This window comes from Aphelocoma coerulescens, chromosome 3 (assembly GCF_041296385.1).
Source record: "Aphelocoma coerulescens isolate FSJ_1873_10779 chromosome 3, UR_Acoe_1.0, whole genome shotgun sequence".
NCBI classification, from domain to species: Eukaryota; Metazoa; Chordata; class Aves; order Passeriformes; family Corvidae; genus Aphelocoma; species Aphelocoma coerulescens.
Window position 1 is genome coordinate 25,841,116 of NC_091016.1, and position 24,381 is coordinate 25,865,496.

General features: G+C 36.3%; 1 protein-coding gene across 1 annotated transcript in view; it reads left to right on the plus strand.

The window, feature by feature from the left end:
• USH2A (usherin) overlaps positions 1 to 24,381 on the plus strand; it is a 388,199-nt gene that overhangs the window by 179,311 nt on the left and 184,507 nt on the right. The window contains exons 32-35 of the mRNA XM_069009544.1: positions 9,003 to 9,162; positions 9,650 to 9,821; positions 13,726 to 13,873; positions 20,773 to 20,924. Of these exons, the coding sequence (XP_068865645.1) occupies positions 9,003 to 9,162; positions 9,650 to 9,821; positions 13,726 to 13,873; positions 20,773 to 20,924 (632 nt within the window). The remainder of the gene's footprint in view (positions 1 to 9,002; positions 9,163 to 9,649; positions 9,822 to 13,725; positions 13,874 to 20,772; positions 20,925 to 24,381) is intronic.

Consider the following 24,381-nt stretch of genomic DNA (forward strand, 5'->3'; position numbering starts at 1 on the left):
GTGTGTGTTTTGAAAATAAATATGAAATGAAACAAAACAAAAACCCAAAACAAATAAGGAATCCAAATAATTTTGCCCAACCACATGTTGACCATATTAATGGCTCTACAGCTTGGGCTGCTTGTTCTAGTAAGGAGAGAGAAGGACAGATAGAAATACAGTATGTTTTACTATGCTGCTTATTTTGTGGTCAGCGGAAAACTAGCTCAGCTTTTGTAGTCTTGCAACAGATTTAACTTGCTATAAATTGTCTTGTTTAGGAGCAGTGCTCAGAAGCTGAGTCCTCCCACTATCCCTGTTCCAGCACTACAGTAATGCTTTGGCAAACTCCTTTATCCTCTGACTATAATTCAGGAATACAGAGCTGTTCTGGTCCTAGGAAGGTGATAGTATCTCTTCTACAGAAACTCTTAAATCTCACGATGGCTTGCCTGGATGGTGAGAGTTGTTCTCTAATCATCTCACATGCCTGGGACTACACAAAATGGTGAAAAAAGTTACTCACCGTGGATGTAAAATGCAGAGATTGCTAAATAAAACTCTCAACCTATAAATCACTTATTTAATCAACTTGTAGTTGATGGCAGTTCAAAGAGCCCTTGTAGTTTTCTTGTTTAGGTTCCAATTTCTAGTGTCGAGTGTTCTCTCTGAAGCTTCTGCTTGTTTGGTGAATTTGCTTTTGTTTATTAAGACAATTGTTTTGGCATTTTGTAATTTAGTATGCATATTAAATCCTAGTAAGAAAAATCTACAAGTAAAGTTGTCTAATTTTTTATCAAAATTAATTGATTAATTAATTTTGGAAATTAATTTCTTTGATCCCATCCCTCTTTACTTGGCGGAAAAACTTATATAAAATTAAATACAGAGTTAATGAGTTCTAAGTTGTCTCAGATACAAAGAGAGAAGTATAGAAATCTTGCAGGATTTGCAAATTATGGTGATGCTTACATAAATAATTTTAAAAACATTTTATTGATACTTAATGTTTCTCCCCCCCAAGTTTGATTTATGAAAATAAACCTGGATCTTCTTGTCAGCAGTAGTAGATGTTTCATGATTTTAGATGGGGTGGGTTTCTCTGAAAATTCCACTTTCTGAATTTATTGCATGTCCTTTCTCCCTCCCTTCCTTCCCCCTCCCCCTCTATTATTGAATGGGAATTCATGGGAATAGAGCATCCTAATTGCTTTTCTGTGTAGCACTTACTGTCTTATACCCCTGTATGGTGTGTCTCCTTTGTTTCCTACTCTGAGGTTGTTTTTGTAGCCTGTCTTCCTAACAAAGTGTTTGTAAGTCTGTGCTCTCTCACTGCTGTTTTCCAGACAGACTTTATTTCTGCCCTCTGTAGTCTATGCTGCTCCAGATGAGACTGCACTGTTGATTTATATAAAACAGATAGTAATAGTTGCTGTTGCTTACCATATATTCATATATAACCACATCTTACTTGCCACAGCAGCACGTTCATATGTGTTCTTCAGTGGGTTGTGAAAGTGTCAGCCTGGCACTTTTCTTTTTCTCTACAATTACCTCAGCACCAAATGTTAGGTAGGTCTGAATTTTGTTTCTCCCACTGCAGCAAGATTGGAATTACTTGGGAATGCGGGATGTACTTCCGCTGGTGAGCCAAAGGGTTCTTGGTCATGCTAATATGAATCCAGAGTAGTTCCATTTTTATAGAAGCAGGTATCTGAGATTCAAATTTGCAATGTATTTGCCTAGTATAAATATATTTTCCAGTTGTGAATATAAAGCTGAAGCAATACAGAAGTAAAATGGTCAAACCACTCTTTCTTCCTTTTTCCCATTTTGGGCTCAACATTGACTGAGACATTATGGTTCTTATGATGTATACTAACATAACTCTATTTAAGCTGAAATAAGAAATACAGTTGCATATATAAGAAATACAGACTGGATTGGAAGCATTCATGAATGGAATTTTCATTTAAATCTTAAAATCTTCATTCCATAGGATATGTAAAGAAATGACAAAGAGGGACATAAAACTAAGCTAGTGTTATTGACCACAATTACTTCTCTTCATGTGCCTGGTAAAAATTAATGTGCTTTATCTTCTTTCTGTTTTCTCCCCCTCTGACCTTCAAACTCACTTTATTTGTCCAGCTTCTATAATTGAAGTAAACTGGGGAGACAGTGAATGGTTTTAATTCTAGTAAGCAAAGATGTAACCTGGAAGTTTGTTAGGTTCATTTGATACTGAATGTTTGCACTGACTGACTGGCTCTGTCATTTTGGCAGCAGGAGAAGCTTTTGAAAAACCTCCCAAAATGCCTCCATATTTTTCTGACGGTGACTAATGCTGATGGGTCAGAGGAAAACATATCAGGGATGTTATGGGAAGGAGGGCTCCAAGGATCACCATGATTCTTCTGTGGTCAGTGACATGACATGTCTTTAGAGTCACACAAGCAATGAGGTGCATTAGTTGGTGCTGAAGTCTGAAGAGAAGTTTAACTGTTCTCTGATGTGTCCCTTCTGCTTTTTCTAAACCATGTGGTGTGGAGCACTCCTCGTGATTTGAGTTCTCTTCAGCTGAGCACCTTTGGGATTTCAAGCTAGTGTGTCCTAACTGGAGAGTAAGAACAGCCTGGAAAATGTTCCCATAGCAGCTATCTCAGGGATGTGGCTTTAAAATAAAAGACTGGAATCCTTGCTTTCCAGCTTTTATGATGAGATAGGAATAATAGGCATAGGAATCATGTGTAAATAAAAAATGTGTACTTATCTAAGGAAGGTTAAAACTAAAATAGTTTTACTAAAATAAAAAGGAACAATGAAACATATTAATCAGGAATGGTTTATGTGGCCCTGTGAACTGGTCAGGATGAAACCTAACTTTTGAGAGATGACTTTTGGCTTAAAGAAGTACAAGACTTTGGGACAATAAATGGCAGAAAGTTTTTCTGTGCAACAATTAAGGGTGTAAGAGCATAACCAAGAGACTGTTACTAAATGTGAAGGCAAACAGACTTGATAATCTTTGCTGTTAAAACATAATTATCTTTAAAAGCCTTAATGTACTTCAGAGCTGTCCCTTTTCCAACAGTGGAACCATTTTCAGGCATGTAAAATCTTTGCTAATTTCTTGAAATCTTTGCAAACTGAAATGATGAAAGATCATTTTGTTTCACGTTGTGCCAAAGGGTTTTTCTTCTTGAATATAACTTGCACAGTCCAATACATAACTGGTATGTTTTCATGCTTCTATATGTTTAATGTTTTTGTGCTATGCTCTTTATTTCCTAAGATGGGACCTGGAAGTTCCCTGAATTCTTCTGAAGTGTAGAGGTCTCAAAAGGAATGAGGATTTCATAGGGTCATAGAATGGCCTGGGTTGGAAGGGACCTGCTGCAGGCAGGGTCACCTCTCACTAGACCAGGTTGCTCAGAGCTCTGTCCAGCCTAGCCTTGAGCACTTCAGGGTTGGGGTATCCACAGCTTCTCTGGGCAATGTGTTCCAGTGTCTTGCCACCCTCAAAGTAAAGAATTTTTTCCTTTACAAGTAATTTGGAAAAACAGAGATGTTTACTGCTGAACAAATAGTTTTCTAAAAAACATCAGCATTTGCTGGCCAGCTGGAAGCCAAGTTATTTTGTCCATGTGCCATTATGTCAAAGTCTTTGCTGTTGTTCTTAGAGCAGAACAACAGCTTATGGTGCTTTCTGAAAACAGTTATTTGTGACCCTGGGTTTATTTGTTTCTCTTTGTTACTTGTGATTGTTTTTAATGGCTTCACAAAAGTCTTTAAATTTTGTCACATCACAGAATCACATAAGCATTCTTAGTTGTTAATTAATATTGTAGAATTTGCTAGTATCTTGGAAGACAGCTGTTTTCTCAATTAAAGGGCCAGTTGCACTCGTGAAAGGCCATCCATTGCTAATTTATGCAATTAGGTACATGAGCACTTTCTTCCTGTTGGTTGAGTTGCCTGAAGTACCTAAGGGGTGTCATTTGTGATACCTTGTTTTTTTCTGAAATATTTTTAAGGAAGTGATGGGTATGGTGTGGGGTTTGCAAATCTATGAAATGATGCAGCATTAGTGTAATACCCTTCCAGACAAAGTTGTACATTAGTGATGGCTCTTTGAGAGTCAATGTAATTATGTGATTGGTGCTTTATAAATAAAGCAAGCAGGATATACTGTACTAAAATTTAAATATGACTTGTTGCTTGCTTTCAGGAAATGGTGGAAGGCAGAGAACTCCTAATGGTGTCTGATGGAGGAAGCCTGATAATGTGGACCTTGTCACTTAGCATATGAATTAGATGTTTGGGATTTTTTTTGGTGCATAGAAATCAGAAGGGGACATGGTTGTATTTGGTGGTGCAGATTTACAGTCACAAGGAGTTTATCTTCTAATTAAATATTAAGTTACTATGAGTTAATAGATTGTGAGAAAGGAGAGAACAGAGTAAGGATGTGAATAATGAGCTGAAGTGTTTGTACAGTGTACCTACATAAACTACGTGTTGATTGGAATTCTTTGGAAGTTTTTAATTTTCTTATTCTCTCAGCAGGTTTTTGTTGTTGTGCTGCTAACAGTCCCTTGCTACAGTGTTGCTGTATCATTTTCCTTTGACTATAGCAATGGGGATAACTATTGTCTCAATTATTTTCCTGAGAGAAACTGTGTGGGATTCCTTGCCCGAGTCATGTGAGTGTTCACCAGGACAGGACGTTGCCATTTCTGGTCCTTACAGTAGCTGCCTGAAACCAAGGAGAGTGGAAATAGGGTGGAAGAGGGGAACAAGGAGGGTGTGTGGCTCTCTTGCAGTAAGTCTGAATATAAAATATGAGTGTTAAAGATAAATTAATATATTGTAGCTATTATTACTGTGGTGTTTTTGAACTGGGATGTATTCTGACAACTAAATGGCAAAGCTCATGTTTTGTTAAATCTCTGATTTTCTCTGATTTTTGGTTGAGTTTTTTTTTTTTTTTTTTGACTGTACTAATTATGTTTTTGTACTCTATTTTAGTAACATCTCTCAAATTCCATGCTAAGAGTGGCACTGTAGTGTTGCATATTATCTTTCAATGACTACCCATTATATCTCATCAAAGCAAAGTGAGTGTTCTTATTGACCATGCAAACAGAGTCATTCTTTATTCTTTCTGTCTCATGCATTGATTGTGCTCTCAGGACTTATGCAGGTGGTTATTAGAAACTGATGGAATACCAACCACTATAGTTGGTTAGTGTGGGAAGTTCCACACACCCCACAAATGTCATAAGTAGTGGTATGCAAATATCAATTTTAATGATAGTCACTATAGTTCACAATTATCTTCCTGATGCATGAGATAGAAAATAATTTATTTTGTTTGTGTTGCCTCTGAGGTCGAAGAGATAAAAAGGCCAGTTGATCCTTCCTCTCCCTCTGCTCCACCTTTTTCTTTGGGGAAAGTAAGTAATGGGTTTAAAACAGAGATGTGGGATTTTATTTTAGCTTTCTTCCTTTGTTCTGTTTTTGGCACGAAAAATGCAGAATTATTTTTCTGTCTACCTTCTACTTTAATAGGATGACTTGACGAAATCTTGTACCCTCAAAAAAGGATCTTTTTCTTTGTCCTTTAGTGATTTCTGCTCTTCTGAGTCTAAAAATGAGAACAAGACCAAATCCTGAATTTAGGGTTTTTTTTCATCAGTGAACTTCTATAGTTTCTAGGTTTAGCTTTATATTGATAAGAAATAAATGGTTTCCGTGAGTAGTTATTGGAATATTGAAATAAGAAACATTTGATCTTTAAATTAACTTAGGGAACTGGAATTGTGGAACAGATTGGACTATAACCTGATCAAGAAAATTTATGAGAAAAAAAATTCAGGCTTTGTTGTAGGTTTAAAAGTAGTAATTGTGTCCTTCCTGGGTTCATCTTGTAAATTGAGATCAATGAAATTCTTCCAGCAACAACATGAAATCAATTGTAAAATAACATATAATTCACACCCTATATTGTAAATTATAGTTTGTTTGACATTAATCACTGAGTTTTGCATGCGTGGGGGTGCATTTTCTTGTAACATGTTTCCACATAATGCTTGTGGATCCGTTTCTAATGTGTTTGAGAGCGATCTGTTTTTCATGTCCACAATTGCCTACATTTGATCTTATGCAAATCATGCAATCAAGCAAATGGAAAGCAAGGCGTTGTTGCTAGAGGACCTTGACAAACAGTGGCTTTGTAGTTTTATGAACCTCCTCCCTCTTTCAAATTCATGTTTGTATCTGTAGCTGTTTGAATCCAGTGATCCGTTATGAAACACTTTGAACCTGAAATAGGAAAATATCTGCCAAATTAGATTGTGATGAATAATTGTATTGATTATGATGTAATATAATTTTTAATGTTTAGTTTGTCAATCTGCTTCTAACCTTTTAGAAATACTGCCTACCCTGTATTTTCTGGCTCATCCAAACCTTGAAGTCTATGGTGAGATTTTAATGATGGCAAAGCTCCTACCTTGAATGACATTGCTAAGTCTTGAATTTCTTTGTGTTCTTCTCCTGCTTGCACAAACATAATTTTTCTTTTTAACCTTTATCCCACCTAAATCTTTGAGATTCCATGGAAACTTTCTATTTAATAGTCAAAATACTTTGGTGTTAGTAAATCAAGATGAGAAATAAAGATTTTCTTTGATTCTGATGACATGTTGCTTTTAAAATTTTTTTAATATTTCAACTATTTTTTAAACTCTCCTATCCTTCCCTCCCCTTTCAGTATGCTTATCAGCTGATCCCTAAGGATCTCTGTGCTCATATGTGCTGTGTTTCCATTCCTTTCTATTCCTGTTATTTTAAAACTTTACGTGTTTCCCTGTCTTGTCGTTTTGCTTTTTCCAATCTTGGTACTGAGACACACAAGGTAACTTACAGTCAATTGTTTTTTTCAGGGAGGGAAATAAAACATTTTTCCATCTTCCATTCTCTTAGTCCTTGATAAAGTTCTTCCCTCTTCAAATTACACAAGGTATTTCCAGAAACTTATGCCTGCCAGTAGTCTCATCAGCTACAGTCTGCTTCAAATCAGGGTTTCAGTACAAGCTACCTTTTTAAGAAATAGTAGTTCCAGATGTGGAATTTTCCTTAAAGGAGAGAAAAACACCCCTCACTGACAAGGAAAAGAGTGATCCACTGTGAACAAATGGAAAAGGAGAAATCAACTTTTTCTTTTCTCTTCCCTTGGGTTATATTCACCCTTCTAAGTGAAGCCCTACCATATAGTTTCAACTTTGGGAGAAGAATGTACGTTCAGTATCTACAAGGTTATGAGTTGCATGGGTTCCATGAATTCTTTCATCTGTTCATTTTAGGATTGCTGAAAGTAAAATCCTTCTGGTCTCTTGTTTGCCCACTCACAACATGGAATGTCTAATATTTGTGTCAGAGACTTTCAGCTCTATCTGCACTTTTTCTGGCTTCTCTTATGGCAGCTGCAGGGAATAAGGGACCCGGGGAGGTGTACACTAATGAAGGCAATACAACCAGGGCAGTATGTGGAGTTTCCCTGCATGCTGAGCCAGCTTGAGCACCTGCTCTGGAGTGTGCTTTCCCCCTCTCACTGACTTAAGCACTGCTTAACCCTGGTAGAATCAGTCCCATTATGTTGATTAAACATGTCACTGTTACAGGCATTCACTTGATGATTTTTTTTTTAGCTGCGGCATTTTTTTTTTAACTCACACTTTGCCATGTGCTCCATGGAACAATACCGCTGAGTGAGGCAGTATTTTCAATAAAAATGCACAAATTCATTCTCTCCTTATGCAGAGTGGAGCAAATCAGAAGAAATTCCGTTCCTGCAGGGACTGGAGGTGTTATATGAGGGGAAAACTAATGAGAGAAGTTGGGTCTACAACATCTCTGCTTTGGTGATGTCTTTGTCATCCAACTGCAATTTTTTAATTTGTGCTCCCAAACAGTTTTGTACAAAATTATAGTTTGATACTATTGGGCTCTGAAAAAACTACTATTTGTTATGTCTTATGAAAACACAGAACTTTTCTGGCATACTGAAAATGTGTGTCTGTTGAACAAACATTTTACCTTATACTGTTGCCAAAACCTCAACTGTAAATTTCTTCTTAAAGGATTTGCTTGTTCAAGTCTATGATTTGTATTTTAATGAAGAAAGAAAAAGGAAAATATTAGAAAATTATGTCTGCATTACTTTCATGCTACAATTTTTCTATCAAACATTCCTTTATTAGTATAGGGAAGAATATATGAACTTTTGGAGCATTTATTCAGAAAAAATGCTACATTTTATTCACCATTTTCTGCAGTAATTGAAACTCAAGATAGCTTCATAATTAATAACCATTGAACAGTTGTTTTGCTCTAGCATTAGATGGATTGTCTTTACTGAAATGTATTTTATGATTGATTGATGTTTGAGCACCTGAAGACAAACAGGCAGAGAGCTAAGGGGTTAGTATGAGTGGTGGCAACGGTGAGCTTTCTTCATGTTCATACTTGTAGTGAAATCTGCATGGAGTGAATCGTTGTATGTATCGATGCTTGACATTCATGTTTCATACAGCACATTAAAAAAATAATAATCCATCTGTGATAATGAATCTGTACTTGTTTTTCCATTAATTTAATTTGATTTGATTTAATCATCTCAAAGGTGTTCATTTGCCACTGTAGCAAATTGATGTAGTATGAAGCACCTAAAAAGCTAACTTCTATTTGGTTGGTTGGTGTACATTGTGGTGTAAATGGAGTACAGCGGGGTTATCTCAACCAAAGCACACCCCACAGATCTATTAGTAGTCACAATTTGCAGTTATCTACTATTAAAGAACCAGTACCTATTCATTCCTCTGGGGCAAACCTGAAACATTTAAGAGATACAGGTCCCCCTTCCTCTTGATTGTCTGAACTCACTAGTTTCTGAAAGCTACAGAAAAACAAGGTGAAATGAATATACCAAATAAATTCCTCTTCTTTTTTTGCCCTAGATTTGGCAGTTTTCACGCCGCACCAGTTCCTGCTCACTGCGTGCACGCTTGCTGGCTGTACAAACAGTTCCCAGGTCACCTTGTTTACAGCACAGCTGCCACCTTCTCACGTAGATGCCCCGCTCCTGACGGTTTTGGATTCTAGAACAATATATGTACAGTAAGTAAGGATTTCTTCTTTCCTGACAACACAATAGTGCATCAGTTTATTCAAGAATTCCAGTGAGTTCAATCAGGGGAAGGGTTTGTGACATAAAATTAAATTTATTATGATTAAATGCATAGAAGTGATTAGTTTAGTGGTTCTGTGAACCTTCTGATTATCACTTGCCAACTTAATTTCCATTTTGTCTTTACGCAATCAGTATAACCTACATATGGGCATAGCCTCTGCAAACTTCAGTGCAGAAAATGTTCTGGTGATATGCCCCTTTTGTAGCCCCTGCTTTGTGTGTAATCATTTATCTATTGAGTACAAATACTGCATTAGAGGTATGGCTTAGATTTATTTTTATGATTGCACAACTGCATTTTTCAGATTCTCAAAAGAAACCCCATGAAGTCCCCTAAACAAAGCCTTACATTTTTCAGCGTGGTCTGAATCTTTATTTGTTCTGGTCTTCATCATATTTTGCTTTTATTTGCAGATGGAAAGAACCAGTAGAAGTAAATGGAATCCTAGATCGCTATATAATTTATATGGCCACCAATGAGCAGAATTTTACCAAGTGGAATGTAATCTATAACAGCACAGAACTTTTTCTGGATTTTACTATTCCGCAGCTTTTCCCGGGTACTGAATACCTCATAAAACTAGCTGTAAGTTTTAAAGATGTGTAGTAGAGGTGTAAAATGGTGAAAATGATTCTGACTTTGTTAGCATCTTAATGTTTAATGGTTCCTGTGTCCACTTTGTTTAGCCTCTTCTTTCTGAAGCTAAGGTGAATGAGCCACCCTGAACAAAAGTAGGTTTTTTTGTTTCAAAACAGACTCACAAAAATGTGTATGTCATTTAAATACATGTTTTCTTCAAGGATAAGTTGGATAACTAATAAAGAGTTGAGCAGAAATACATGACATGCTTTAAAAATGTCTCTTTGGACCCAGCTTACAAGAAAACATTGAATGTATTTAAAACTGTTAAACTTTCATATTTTGTACCATGGCAATTTGTTCTTTCATCTTAAAATCTGTACGTAGAAGGAAATAGCAAATTCAAAACATTTTAAAAGACATTCATGTTTTCATTGCATTTCTTTATCACTGGTTTTATTTTTTGATGAAATAGAACAGCTTCAGCTCACTAAAAAACCTGAAAATATGTGAATAAAAGCAGGGGATTGTCCCTTGTTTTAAGCACACAGTTCATTTTATAACAATACCTATATAAGAATATTTGCTTTGATAAATGCCATAGAAAAATATTCTGCTCTTGATTATGAATAAATTTACATTTATGTAGACTGGGTATGCATTCATTTTTCCTTAACATGCTCTTGAATGTTCTAAATATTATACCACAAAAAATAAACTACCTTCAGGTAATGATAAGGATTTGACTTGAACCTGAAAAAAACAAGGATATTCAGTCTAATTAAAGCTTAGATTCATGTTGAAATTAATTCATTTGTGCCTAGATATTTCAGCATAGTAAATTGCATAGCATATATAATAGCACCATGTCCAAAACTAAGACACGACTTCAACAAGCATTTTATGCCTTTCTTTTTTATTTATTCTTTACAAAAGAATTTGTGCTGTCCTTCACTGTGCCACAGCTCTTCTCTGCTCCTGCCCCACTCCTGTGCATGGTGGCACAAGGAGAGAGGATCCGGGGAGAATTAACAGCTACAATCTGGGGAGCAACTGGGACTGCTGCTTTTGGTGGCTCTGCCTTGGGATATGGGAGGAAGTGTTGTTTGGATGTTGGTTTTGCTTCGTCAGTGTGCACAGATTTCCTAAAAGTTACCGAATAAATTTTTAGGAACCTTTTGCTCTTTATATTTAATTTCTCATTTCTTTGTAATTTTTTTATCCCTCACTTAATATTTGCATTTAATCAGAAAGTAGGAAACTATAACTACTTCTGGTGATAAAGGTAACCAGATTTACCTGGATAAAATGCAGTGGTCTGTGATTGGTGGGTTAGAAGATCAAAATGTCCTTGCAGCTTTGAAAATGACAAATCTGAAAGTGCATGAAAAGCCCAATATTTTTGAGGTGCGATAGCTTTCTTAAAACTTTTGGATCCATTGTACTTGTTAGACTGGTTTGAGATGAATCTAATATTACAGATTTACAAGTTAAGAAGACTAAACATGGCCAAATGTTACTTTTATACTTTATGAAAGGAAAAAAACCCCAAACATAAAAAACCCAACAAAAACCAAATTCACAAAAAATTCAAATCAAGCATACACACCTGGAAAAAAATGAAATATTTAGTGTTTCATATAAATTTAACTGAATTTCAATAAAACTTTTAGCATAGAAAAAAACCCAAACAAATGTCAACAGTGGATAATTAAATTATTCCTTTTTTTTTGTTTTGTTAGAATGAAATATTCTATCAGCTAGAATCTTTTTATTTTCATTGTCTCACAGCTACTATTAATTTTGGTTTGTATCCATTCAAAAACTGGTTTCAGTTTATGTGGGAAATGGAGTTATCAAAAATTGCAGCTTGAACACAAATCAGGAGCCTCAGCAGCAGAACTTTCAGCACCTCACATGCTGCTGGCTTTAACTTTTGTATGACAGGTTAATGTAACTGTAGTGAATAGAATTAAGAAAATGTTTATCTTTGCATGCTGTTACCAATTTTCAGAATTGATTACTGCCATTTTATGTGCAGAAATTGTATTCTTAAAGGAATACAACAGGTTTTGTAAGCAAATCTAATGCTTTTTTCCAAAAGTCAGCCAAGAAGACAAAAGGTCATGTCTCTGTGGATTAGTGCAAAGGAACTTGTTTTTGTTCTGTTTCATGCTCTAAGCTGGGTGAGTGTGAACCATGCCAGTCTGAAAGCAAATGGAAAGCAGAAATGCTGCCTTTAGTAGCCAGGGTGTCACTCTTATTGTATGACTGAAGTGCTTCTGTGACTGAGCTATTCAGACAATATCTCCTCAGGACACTGCAGTGTGGGTAAGCTGGCTCAGGTCCTGGCTGGAGCATTGCTATGTGGTGTCATCTGATGTGGTTCGTGTCTGTCCTTTGGCTGTCCAGTTCCTTTGGTATTTTTGCAAATTTTACCTGAAATCTGTTTCTCAGAGTGACAAAAGTGGAACTCAGTCTGGGTGTAGGTTTTCATGGCTTTGAGCATCACTGGATGGGATTTCCAGATGTCCAGTCCATTTGGATACACGGATCTAAAATCCCACTACATAAAATGCAGCTGAGCTCTCTTTTACTGATATTCATTAGAGATCCAGAAACTTCATGTCCTAGCAAATTTCAGAGCTACAAAGTTTGAGCTGCATGATATTCAAGAAATAAATGAATGGAAAGGCTGCTGTTACCAAGCCCTTAAATGAAAAAGCCCTCCACTGCTGAAATAGGCCTGGTGGAAGTTAATTAGCGAGTCAGTAAGAAATAAATGAGAAAGAGGCCTTCCAGGACTGGTCTTTTTGGCTCCTTCATAAAGCCAGTGGAAGTGGAATCATTCAAAGTTTACTCTGCTTCTACTGGAAGGATAATTTTCTTAAATATAGTACATACCAAAATGCTAATAGTTACCTGAGCATCCATCTAAACTGACACCATTTTTTGATTTTGGGTGGTTTTTTTTGTAAACATTATCATGTTTAGAGTAAATGCCATTTTCTGGATGTTCCCAAAACTGAGGTTGCATTCTATCATTTTTGCTTGGTAGTTCAGACTGAACATGGAGTCATTCCTTAGTTGTATTGGGAATGTAATTTCCAGTGATATCAAAACAATCTTTATGTATAAAAGAGCCTCTCATTTACAAACAATACTTATTTTTATCCTTGGGGTCAGTATTCACTTTTGGAGGGCATAGGAAATATGTTTGACTGCTCTCTGATTTGAAAAACAGTGGGAAACGGTAAATTAAAGCTAATCCTTTAAAAAAAAAGATTGGGAGAAACATTTTATTCCTGAAGATCTGGAGAGCAAGGTTATTTATACTTTTTGTGCTGATGATCCACTTGTACACTTTAGGACATGGACAAATCAGAAAAACACAGATGATCCCGTAAGTTTCATGTAAGTGTAATGTAAGTTTCATGTAAGTGTATGTCTAAATGTGAATGTTTGTTGAATTCAGACATTGTATTATTTCCTATCCCAAGCAAAATACAAAAATTGCATGGTTAACATTTTGTTCTCTGGCAACTGAAATACAAATTATTTTACTTTATTTTCCATAAACATAACAACTAATACATACAGGTTTATGATAGGGTGGTTTTTCACTATTATAATTGCACATGCTCTCGGTGCTGTTGGGAATTGCTGAAGAGTATTTTAGCTATAGTATGCCTAAAAACTAAGTATTATGAGTTATTATACATCCTCTTGTTATTCAAGAAAAAAGGTAAACAAGTCTATGCTATGATAAGTGTCTTACCTGAGAATCACAGGCTTACTAGGTTAAGGTATGGAAGAATAATGAAACTTAGGCAAAAAAAAATTGCTAAAATTGCTAAAATTATTGGTACTACATTGAAACGTGTTTATTTGTTCTGATTAATATTTTAAGGCTTGCACTGGAGGTGGGTGTTCAGTAAGCGAAGCCAGTGCAGCTGTAACAGATGAGAGTACACCAGAAGGGGTTCCTGCTCCAAAAGCCCAGTCATATGCATCTGACTCCTTTAACATCTCATGGACTAAGCCTGAGTATCCGAATGGTAAGTGAACTCTTTTAGCCTCAAGTTAAAAAGATGATTAGTAAAGGTAAATTAATATTCTAAATGGCAGCTTATATGTGGTGCTTAATTTTTAATGATCATTTTAGCACATAAAATACCTGAGATAGTATCATTGTCTGCAGCAGGGAGATTGTGGTTTTCAGCCCATCGTGCGTTTCAGTGGCTCAAAAGTGCTCCCTTTTGATAGTTCTTGTGTACTGCATCTCATTGTTCTATGTTTTCCAGGACAACTGAGCTGAGGAATAGGCATTCTTGGAGAACATCAGTCTGGCATGTTAATTTCACCCTCCAATCAAACATTCATTTCTTTTACATTAATTGATATGTAATAATAATTAGATTTGTGTTCTGCATACTTATCATAAAGTTCTACATTTCTATGGCTGTGAAAATTAAACAATATACTTTCTTTTGTTCAGAAATGTTTTCCAGTATGAAATATCCATGAGTAAAACTTTGAGATGGATTTTACATTTCTAGTGGGATTGCACAGTATCATTTACCTTGGAATTCACTCTGATTTTATCATCATGCATGTAGCAGTTTAAATCACTGCAGAGGATGCTATGTAGGAATCCCTAAATTTGATGTATCAGAAATGTTTTTCTTCATTGGCTCATGATATTGATATATTTCAATATATAATATATAATTATTTCTTCCAGTAATTTCATTTTGTCCTGAAAGATTTTTCCCACTTTCAGTTGTGATAAAGCACATTGTACTTGTTCAACTTCACTAAAGACATTTTAAATGATTCCCCCAAAAGTGGTGATTGTATTCTGTAAGGTCTTACATTAAATTTAGAAAGAAGTAAGAATATGTCACTTGTTCAATAATGTATTTGGTAATTTATGGTTCTTTGTATGGAAGTCATTGTGGAAGATTTTGCTTCCTAGCCCCGTAGAAACTCTCTAACCCTGTTTCTAAAATCTCATCAGATTATGTGGCAAAGGGGAGGAGGCAGGAGAAAAGGGAAGGGTAAGGGATGGGAGGGGAGGAAATGTGGAGGAAGGTCGTATATCTGGCTTAGTGCTAAAGTCTGACTAATATTCACTGAAATAGGCATTTTTTTATAGTTAGTCTCAGGACCTGATCCTGTTATCTTGGCATTGTGGAAAAAAATCCAAACAGTTTAGAGAGTGGCTTAATAATCAAATAAATGTGAACATATACATGTGTGTGTGTGTGTGTGTGTATATATATATACACACACACACATACATATGTGCCTATCAACAGCACAGGATAAAGACCTAGAGTTTAATAAATAAATTTCCACAAGCTTCCTTTAAAACAACTAAAAGTTGGGATGCGTGACTAAATTTGGGTGTTGTATCTTGTTAATACAGCATTTACTATGTACAGCTTGGCTCTCCCTTTTAATACAATAAACAGCTTGCTAGGAAACCACTGAGGGCGTTGGGGCACCCTCAGCAAGTTTGCAGATGTAACCAAATTGGATGGGAGTGCTGATCTGCTGGAGGGCAGGAAGGCTCTGCAGAGGGATCTGGACAGGCTGGATCAGTGGGCCAAGGCCAATTTTAGGAGGTTAAGCAAGGCCAAGTGCTGGGTCCTGCACTTGGGTCACACCAACCCCAGGCAGCAACACAGGTTGGGGGCAGAGTGGCTGGAAAAGGGCCCAGTGGAAAAGGACCTGGGAGTGCTGGTCACCAGTGGCTGAACTGAATTGAGCCGGTGTGTGCCCCGGTGGCCAAGAAGGCCAATGGCATCCTGGCCTGTATCAGCAATAGTGTGGCCAGCAGGACCAGGGGAAGGATTGTCCCTCTGTACTGGGCACTGGTGAGGCCACCCCTCGAGTGCTGTGTCCAGTTCTGGGCCCCTCACTGCAAGAAAGGCATTGAGGGGCTGGAGTGAGTCCAGAGAAGGGGAACAGAGCTGGGGAAAGGTGTGGAGCACAAGTCTGATGAGGAGCAGCTGAGGGAGCTGGGTGTGTTTAGCCTGGAGAAAAGGAGGCTCAGGGGAGACCTTATCACTCTCTAAAACCTCCTGAAAGGAGGGTGCAGCCAGGTCAGCGTTGGTCTCTTCTCCCAGGTAACAAGCAGCAGGACAAGAGGAAATGGTCTCAAGTTGTGCCAGGGAGGTTTAGATTGCGTATAAAGAAAAAATTCTTCATGGAAAGGGTTGGAACAGGCTGCCCAGGAAAGTAGTTGAGTCACCATCCCTGAAGGTATTTAGAAGATGCATAGATGTGGCACTTTGGGGCATGGTTTAGTGGTGGATTTAGCAGTGCTGGGTTAACAGTTGGGCTCAGTGACCTTCAAGGTCCTTTCCAACCTAAACGATTCTATGATTTATCTAATAACATATTTTCTCATTGTCCAATTTTCTATTTCCATCCTTTCCCCATTTCCTTGAAAAGAATTTAAAAAAACACCCCCAACAGCAAATAAACTCTAAAACTTTTGACTGAGCAAGTGCTCACATCAGGAAGGTTTGCATTGTTCAGTGACTTTGTTTTGCTCAGTCTCAACACATCTTTTGGGCTGCCTCATGGCCACGTCTTTTATAATCACTCTCTGTGTCATTGTTTTAAAACTGTGTAAGAGGTTGAAAAATATTACAGTTGAGAAGACTAAAATTTGAGAAAGACCAGCAGAAGGTACTTAGGTCCATCCCCTAAAATTTTCTTACTTCAGCATTCTACTGCTGCATTCTTGATTCTTCTGTTTTGTTTTTTTCTTTCTTTCAAAAGCACAGAAACTATTTCCTGCTTTGAACTGAATTGATTCTAACTTGGTGTGTTTCAGGCTGCTAGGCCACAAGTAGCGCTTTTCAAAAATACTGAGCTTGGCTTCGTTTCAGGTGGAAACGTCAGAATTGCAAAGATTTGCATATCATAGATTGTCATCTCCTTATGAGATCTCTGGGGCCATTCCTTTCTCTCCTGCCTCCTTTCGTCTGCTACTGCATGACAGATGCTACTGTTTATTTCCATGGGCTGAGGAGGCTTATCAGCTTCTAATGGGTGTGTGGGCTGGCTGGGGCTTGGACAGCACAGCCTTTGCTACACTCTCATGGTAGATATGGGGTCCAGCTGCTTGCTGTGAACTGCAAAAAAAGTTAAGGAGAATTAATATGCTACCCTTGAGGCCAAAGGTGGCAAACAGGATTAAAGGCTACATGGCTTCTTCATAAAGATGGCATAGTGAGGGGAAACAGGCTTTGGGGTACGGGAACAACTGAGCTCACGTTATCCAGATGTGGGTATTGAACTTTGGGGCTACAGTTTTTTGTTAAATTTAAGGCCTGTTTACATTATTTTGAGGAAAAAAAATTATTTCATAGAAAAATGGGAAATTATGCACCTGATTCTTTGTTGAAAGTTGCTTCAGAAATACCATTTATATATCAAGTAAAAACCAGACTTTTGGAAGATGGCATGTTGAATATATCTGAAATAGGGGCGTTTTATTTTGTCTTATTTTCAATCTAACAATAAAATGGTTGATGGGACATGGCCCAGATTCTGCCACTCTACACATGTGTAGGTAGAGAGTAGATAGTATAAGCAAGATTGGCTATTTAGATGAGGGCAATGTATGGAGAGGCTTGTGAAACCATGTGCCATCAGATATTCTGTTTTGACCTTTCATTATTTTAGTGGCCTTAATAAATAATGACCTCTTCTTCAGAGCACGTCCATTATAATCCTGCCATATAGTTTGAAATCTGCTCTTTTAAAATCCTTGAAAATTTGCCATTGAAAATTTTCCTTAGATGGTCAATTCTCAAAAACATCACTTTGTGTACACGTCATAGATAAAACCTAGTCTAAATCTAAGCTGTATATTCCAAGGCCAGTGGAATTTTTATGGGAAATATCAGATATAGTAAAAACTAATTTATAAAATTATTCGGTGAACTAAGCCAGTACTTGTTCCTGCAAATCCTTGTGCTTATGAGAGATGACTGGTGTTTGTAGTCAGTGAAATTGATGTAGGTAAAAGTAGGTTTGCTTAAGATTTGACCTCTAGATTGCACCTTATGAGTAAAGTCCTTGTAGTACTTTGGATTCAAAACCTCTTTAGTGTCTTGAATATCATTGACACATTATATGGCCTCACCCAGAGAGGGGAAAGGAGGAAGGAAAAGAAAGACTGGATAGCTTTCTTCAGTTTAAGTTTAATTTGCAGTCTTGGATTTCTTTTCAAAAGTGAAACATAATTGTACTATAGACAATAGAGATTTTGGCTTCAGTGCAATCAAGATTTGACCTAGCTGCCTAGACTTCATAATTATGAAGAAACTGCATCTTTTCATGGTGACCACATGTTGCTCAGGAAGCCTTGTAAATCACAAAAATGTCCTACAGTCTTAAATATTTTATGCATGGTAAACTTCAGTAATATCTAGAGTCTCAAGAAGTTTGTTAACTTTGGGCCAACTTTGAACTTTTTCTCTATATGCTTTGGAAACCGATACTGGTGCAATAGGGAGGCAAAGTTATTTATCCCTGGTCAAAAATAACTATTGCCTAATTTAGAAAAATGGCTTCACATCTCATAAATGGACTATTAGCCCTCTTCTTCTGAAATATACTTTTTTTTCTTTTCATACTGTAGTTTTCTCCATCAGTGTCCTACAAGGCAAAGGCAGAAGTAAAATGGATCAGGTTTTTAGAGGTGGTTGTTCTCTGACAGTAGTGGGAGAACTAAAAGCTCAGTGTTGAGGAGCAAGCTGCTCCTCAAGTGTAGATGCAGCACAGTGCTATGGCTTTAGGCACTCTTTAAAACATTGATGCCAAATGACCTCATTATGATTCATGCTGTTACCATAAGTATCAAAGGAATTAATGATGATTTGTCAGGCACTGATCTGTGCTCTCTGGTGACCGTGACCAGACCCAAGGGAATGGCATAAAGCTGTCTCAGGGGAAGTTTAGGTTGGATACCAGGAAAAAATTCCTCACCTGGAGGATGTTCAGACACAGGAACAGGCTTCCCAGAGAAGTGGTCACAACACCAGCCTGACAGAGTTCAAGAAGTGTTTGGATGATGCTGTCAGGCACATGGTTTGATTTTTGGGGTTGTCCTGTGCAGGGCCAGGGACTGGACTTGGGTGATCCTTGTTGGTCCCTTCCAGCACAGGTAATTCTATGATTCTATTCTATGATACATTAAAGGGGTTAGTGCTACAGGTATAGTAGGTGCTTAGAGTATCCCAGTGTTTGGCATTTTTCCCCTGTAAGACATATTCTTAATGCCAGCATTCACACTTTTTCTCTGAGAGAAATAAAATATTTTAAAGTATATACCCATATATATATAAAATTTGTTTATTTAATGTAGGAAAAATATCAACCATTTATGTTACTGCTTCACAAGCAACTAGACACAGAACCACAAGGGATTTTTGCTTTAGGAAGCCTGTCAAATGTGGTAAGATTGATAGTGTGAGATTTTCCAGGACCTCCTCCTACACACATCTCTGCTGTCTGATTTGAGTTTAGCCTCTCACTTTTCTAGAAGAGAAAAGATTTGAGGAGTGTGTGAATCACTTCACCTTACTCAACTCTGCATTGGTTTAGCTTATAAATCTGTTGAAGTAGAACTCTTCGAAGCTCAGCTGAAGCAGTTGGGTGTACAGTTTTATTTACAAAGCAGTTCTCCATTTAGTATAGGGGAAATTTTTTTTCAATTTCAAACCGAATCTTCCTAGTTTCAAAAAATAAAGTTTTAAGGGAAAGAATGCTGAACTGAGCTATATTTTTACAATAAAAGTTATTTTCTGTAATGGAAAGATTAGAAGGCATTCTCTGAACAAAAATAACTTCAAATTAATCCTATAACTTTGTGTTTACTTGCCTTAAGATTTTTCATTGAAATAACTTTTAAGAAGGGATAATATTTAGAAGTGAGAGAGATGGAGGAATAGCCCTGAGAAAAAGTGCTCCTTTGCAAGCTCAATTTCCAAAGTCTAAGCAAATTTGTAAAATTAAGTTCATTAAATTCAAAACTCTGTACAGGATTTGTTATCCTAACATGCGCCTCTGTAAGAGCAAAGTTTTAAAATTCCTTATAAATGAGATAAGCAATCACTTGCAATTTTTTAGTTAGTATTAGCCAGTTATACAAGAAGGACCATTCTTTCCTCTGTCTGAAAATCTTGCTAATGTTTGAGTTCTCAAATATCTTTTCTTTCAGTAGATTGAATAGGCAAGGAGTAGTTTACTTCAGGAATTTTTCTACAGCATATTGAGAAGGAAACAGTAATCATTATTATATTGTGGTTTCATTTAGAAAAGTAGGTAAAATTTTTCAACCACCCCACCCCTACCCCAAATTAATGAAGTATGTATTTTTTTTGGCAAAACGCCAAAAATCTGATTTAGTTATCATAAAGAATGAGTATCAAAAAGGTGTTTTGTGGGACAAAATTACTTGTTACTAATTTATTGCAGTTACAACACTGCCCTGGGTTGTCCTTCCACATTTCAAATCTATTGGAGATTTTGTTTCTAAGTCTAAAGCTGTTAAGATGTGAGATGGTTTTTCATATCTTGTTTGAAAAGCTTTACGCAGAGTAGGCTGTGAAACAGAATTGCCTCAGTTTTCCTCGTTCCAAGGTGATGTTGGCTGCCATTCAAAAACAAGTTTATTAAGGAGTAGTCTTTGGAACAGTGTAATTGTTTTAAGAGATGCAGTCCACTTGTGAGATTTTCAACAGTTAGAGATGGAAGAGTGTGTTTCTTTTGAGTTTTGCATGCTCAGTCATGCTAAACAGTATCTGCTCAATTGTAAACAGTTTGAAATACTACTACTTGTACTACTACTACTGCCTGGATGTCTGTAGCATTCGTGTTCTTCTAAACTCTGTAGCTTTTAGATATTGAGTGCTCTCACATTGTTTTATAGGTATGATTACTAGCTATGGATTGTATATGGATGGTGTTCTGCTGCAAAATTCATCACAGCTAAGTTGTTATGCTTATGGGCTTGCTCCTTGGAGTCTGCATTCCTTCAGAGTCCAGGCATGTACTGCAAAAGGTTGTGCTTTGGGTCCACTGGTGAGTACCTTAATTTACATTCTGGGAGTCTAATAAATGTCAGATGACAGTGAATATCAGAGTAAATGGTGATGATTCACTCTGGGCAGTACTAACCCATCTGGCAAAATGTGACATTTAAAAAAAAACCTGTTTAAGAGCTGCTAAAGATTCAATAGGTCATTGTTAGGCAGCATTCCAAAGTAGAACATAGGTACAGCGAAGAAAGGCAAAAACAGAGGCTGAAACACACATTATTGAAATTAAATGGAGTTAATATGTTTGAAAGGTGCAGGTGTGCTTTAACCAGATTTATAAGGATGTATATAAAGAAAGAGTTACTGTTCCAGTAATGAACAAATTTCTAGCTGCCGGACTGAAAGGACTAAAGTTAATTTGAGAAATGCAGAAGCCAGAAGTGGCAACAGGAGCAAGGAAAATATGGTAATTCATAAATCTTTTGAATGCAAGTATGTGAACAAAATATTATACTGGACAGATTTTAACAGTCTTGTATAACACCCCATTTTTTCAGGATTTGAGAATACAGGAATATTAAATTTGACATGTGAAAAGCAGACCTTCAGAGACTTTTTTATTTTGTTAAAGGTTTTTAGACATATAGCTGAACTGATAAATCTAGTATGATTTCATAGTACTGTAGCTGATGAATAACTAGAATCATATCTGCTATGCTTGGTTTTGTTTTCAAGCATAACTGAAAAAGAAGCCTGCGTTTGTTCTGGGATTTAACATTTCGTTTAATTCAGCTTTATTTGTAGACTTTTAAAACGAGTAAAAAGGAAGCAAAAAGAGAAAGATTTGGGAGGTTTTTTTGTTATTCTTTCTATTTTTTCCATCGCAATTTATTTTGTATCAGGAAAGAACTTCCAGGTTTTATTTTTATGATATAATTTGTTAGTCACATTTGCAGTATTATTTCCAAGATTGCTTTCATTCAAATGCCAGTAACATTGTCTATCTGCAGAAGACAACTAGACTTTATAACCATTAAACATTTTATAGCTTGCTCTACTTTGAAGAATATTTACTCTTAAAAGCTTGAATGGCTTTTTGCCAGTTTTTCTTGTACATTTTTTACAGCTTCACATATACCCCAAAAGCAAACCTTATTTTAAGGTACTTGATGTGCAATAACCTAATCCATTGTGTTGGTGGTGATGTTTAAGACAAGTGCTTACCAAACTTTGCATACAGATGAAACATGTATGTTTTCAGTACTACTGTCCTAGCAAATAGGCATCAAAAGGACAGAACAGAGCACCAGTAGTTAGGGTTAAAAAAAATATTTTTAGTAGTCTTTTTTTTTTCACATTTCCACTGAACTACAGACTGAGAACTTGGCTTTTGGAACAATTCAAAGGGGTTGCTGTAGCTGATGCTCATCTGCATCCCATGATCAGTACACAAACTGTTTTCCAAAGCCAGTGATCCATCTCTAATCAGAGGAATTGAAGTACATCTTGATTTAGGCTCACCTAAGTGCTGCCAGGAAGTTAAAGCAGTGGATCTTTATTTGATTTTTTTAAAAAAGATTTTCGTATCAATTACGGAGTAACTTCAACACTTAAAAAAAGAAAAAAAAAAAAGAAGAAACCTAATGTTTTGCCTCTGCTCTAAATAGTATGGGAAACATCTCCCAGCAGTAAACTGATATGCTTCCAGCTATTTTTGTTGCTGCTCTTGTACTTAATGTGCCCTAATCGATTAAGGAACATCATGTGACATTCCCCTAAATACGGAATTTGTCCACCTTATGTTCCTGAAGGTGGCTCTGAAGATCTTAATTAGTTATGAGAGCATTAGCTGTTTTTCTATTTCAAAATTTTTTTTAAATTTGGCTTAGGTAGTTTTTATTTGACCTTTTTTTTTCTGTGACTATGATTTATTTTCAAGTGAGATGCGAATTGCTAACATGTAAATTAAGAAAAGCTGTATTTTAGATCTCTTTCTATTAGATGCAAGATACTGCTTTTGTCTGTCCTGATCGTTTGGGTGTTTTGTTTCTAAAGAGGGAAAAAATGGATTATTAAGGACTAGTGTAACTTCAGATAGATTCTTTAGAGAAATTCAGGAGAACTAAAATTATGCTAGTCTTGAAATGTGTTAGCTCCTGTAAATGTCATATAAATAAACAGAACTGTTCAACACTGAATATTTCTCACCTCAACCCACTGCTATTAAACTTAAATTTCCGGTTTTAGTTAAATATATGCTAGTACTTTTCCCAACATTATTATGCCTATCCTATGATTTGGCATCAGTTTTATTATAGCAGAGTCTTTGTTATTTAAGTTATTAATAAACACATCTGAAAGTATCACAGAACTGTGTAAAAAATAATATTCAGAAAAATAAGTATGAAGAAGGTTTTCTGTGCCATATGTTTTTATAGCACATAATAAAGAAAAAGCTAAAGACATAATACAGCTGTTGCAACTGCTTAGGATGTGATACAGATTGCTACAAATTTATATTATTTAAAGATTTTTTGAATCCTCTTCAGTAGAAAAACATAATTGTTACTAATTTTTCACATTTCTGATGTTTCTGATTGGAGTACCTGCATTTAGCAGCACTTTACTGGAAATGATTTTGTTTAGAAAGCACAGCTTAGTCGAATCCTTACATAAGGATGTTTTTGACTGGAATACCCAAATAATCAATGTGGCACTGATCCAATAAATCTATGAAGTATTTGTTTATCTTTCAGCATTTACTTTATCCTGTTGACTTCACTGCAACTTATCACTTATTTTAAATATAAAAGGGTGTAGAAATATAGAAGCATATGTGGAGGTATTGATGCACATCAGTGATGTAGTCTGGCACGTGTAAACAATAGGCTTTCCAATCTTTACCTGCTAAAAAGTACAGCATTCATGTTTCAAGGACAGATAAAATATGTTTGGTTATTTAGATGACAGAGCAGGTGTGGCAGATTAAAAATAGCATTTATTAGCACTCCCATGAACCTGCAGCTGAGAGGCACTTACAAAGGTGTGAAACCATCTTATATCTTAGAAAACACCAAATAAATAATGTATGAGAAACAAACTTGTTGCCATAAATAACATAATAGCAAATTTTGTTCCATAGCACTGAACGTTGACTACAAGTTATGAAATTTCAATACTAAATTTCTAGAATATTGAATAGGTATTTATTTACTTATATCACAAATATTTCATGTTCAGTACATTATCCAGCTCTTTCACATTTTATTTTCTCTTAAAGATTTACTTTTTATTGCAACTTAATTTTATTAGGTGAATGTAGAAGTTAATTCAGGGAGCAGAAAATATTCCACAAAGGATTTTTTTCTGTCAAATATCTGTAATAATTTACTACAGCGTTTAAATGCATGGTCCTCACAGTTGCTTTTTAAATGTAGAAAGAGAAAGTCACATGGTCTGCTATTGCTGTTTCCTTTCCTTACACTGAGATCATACATCCA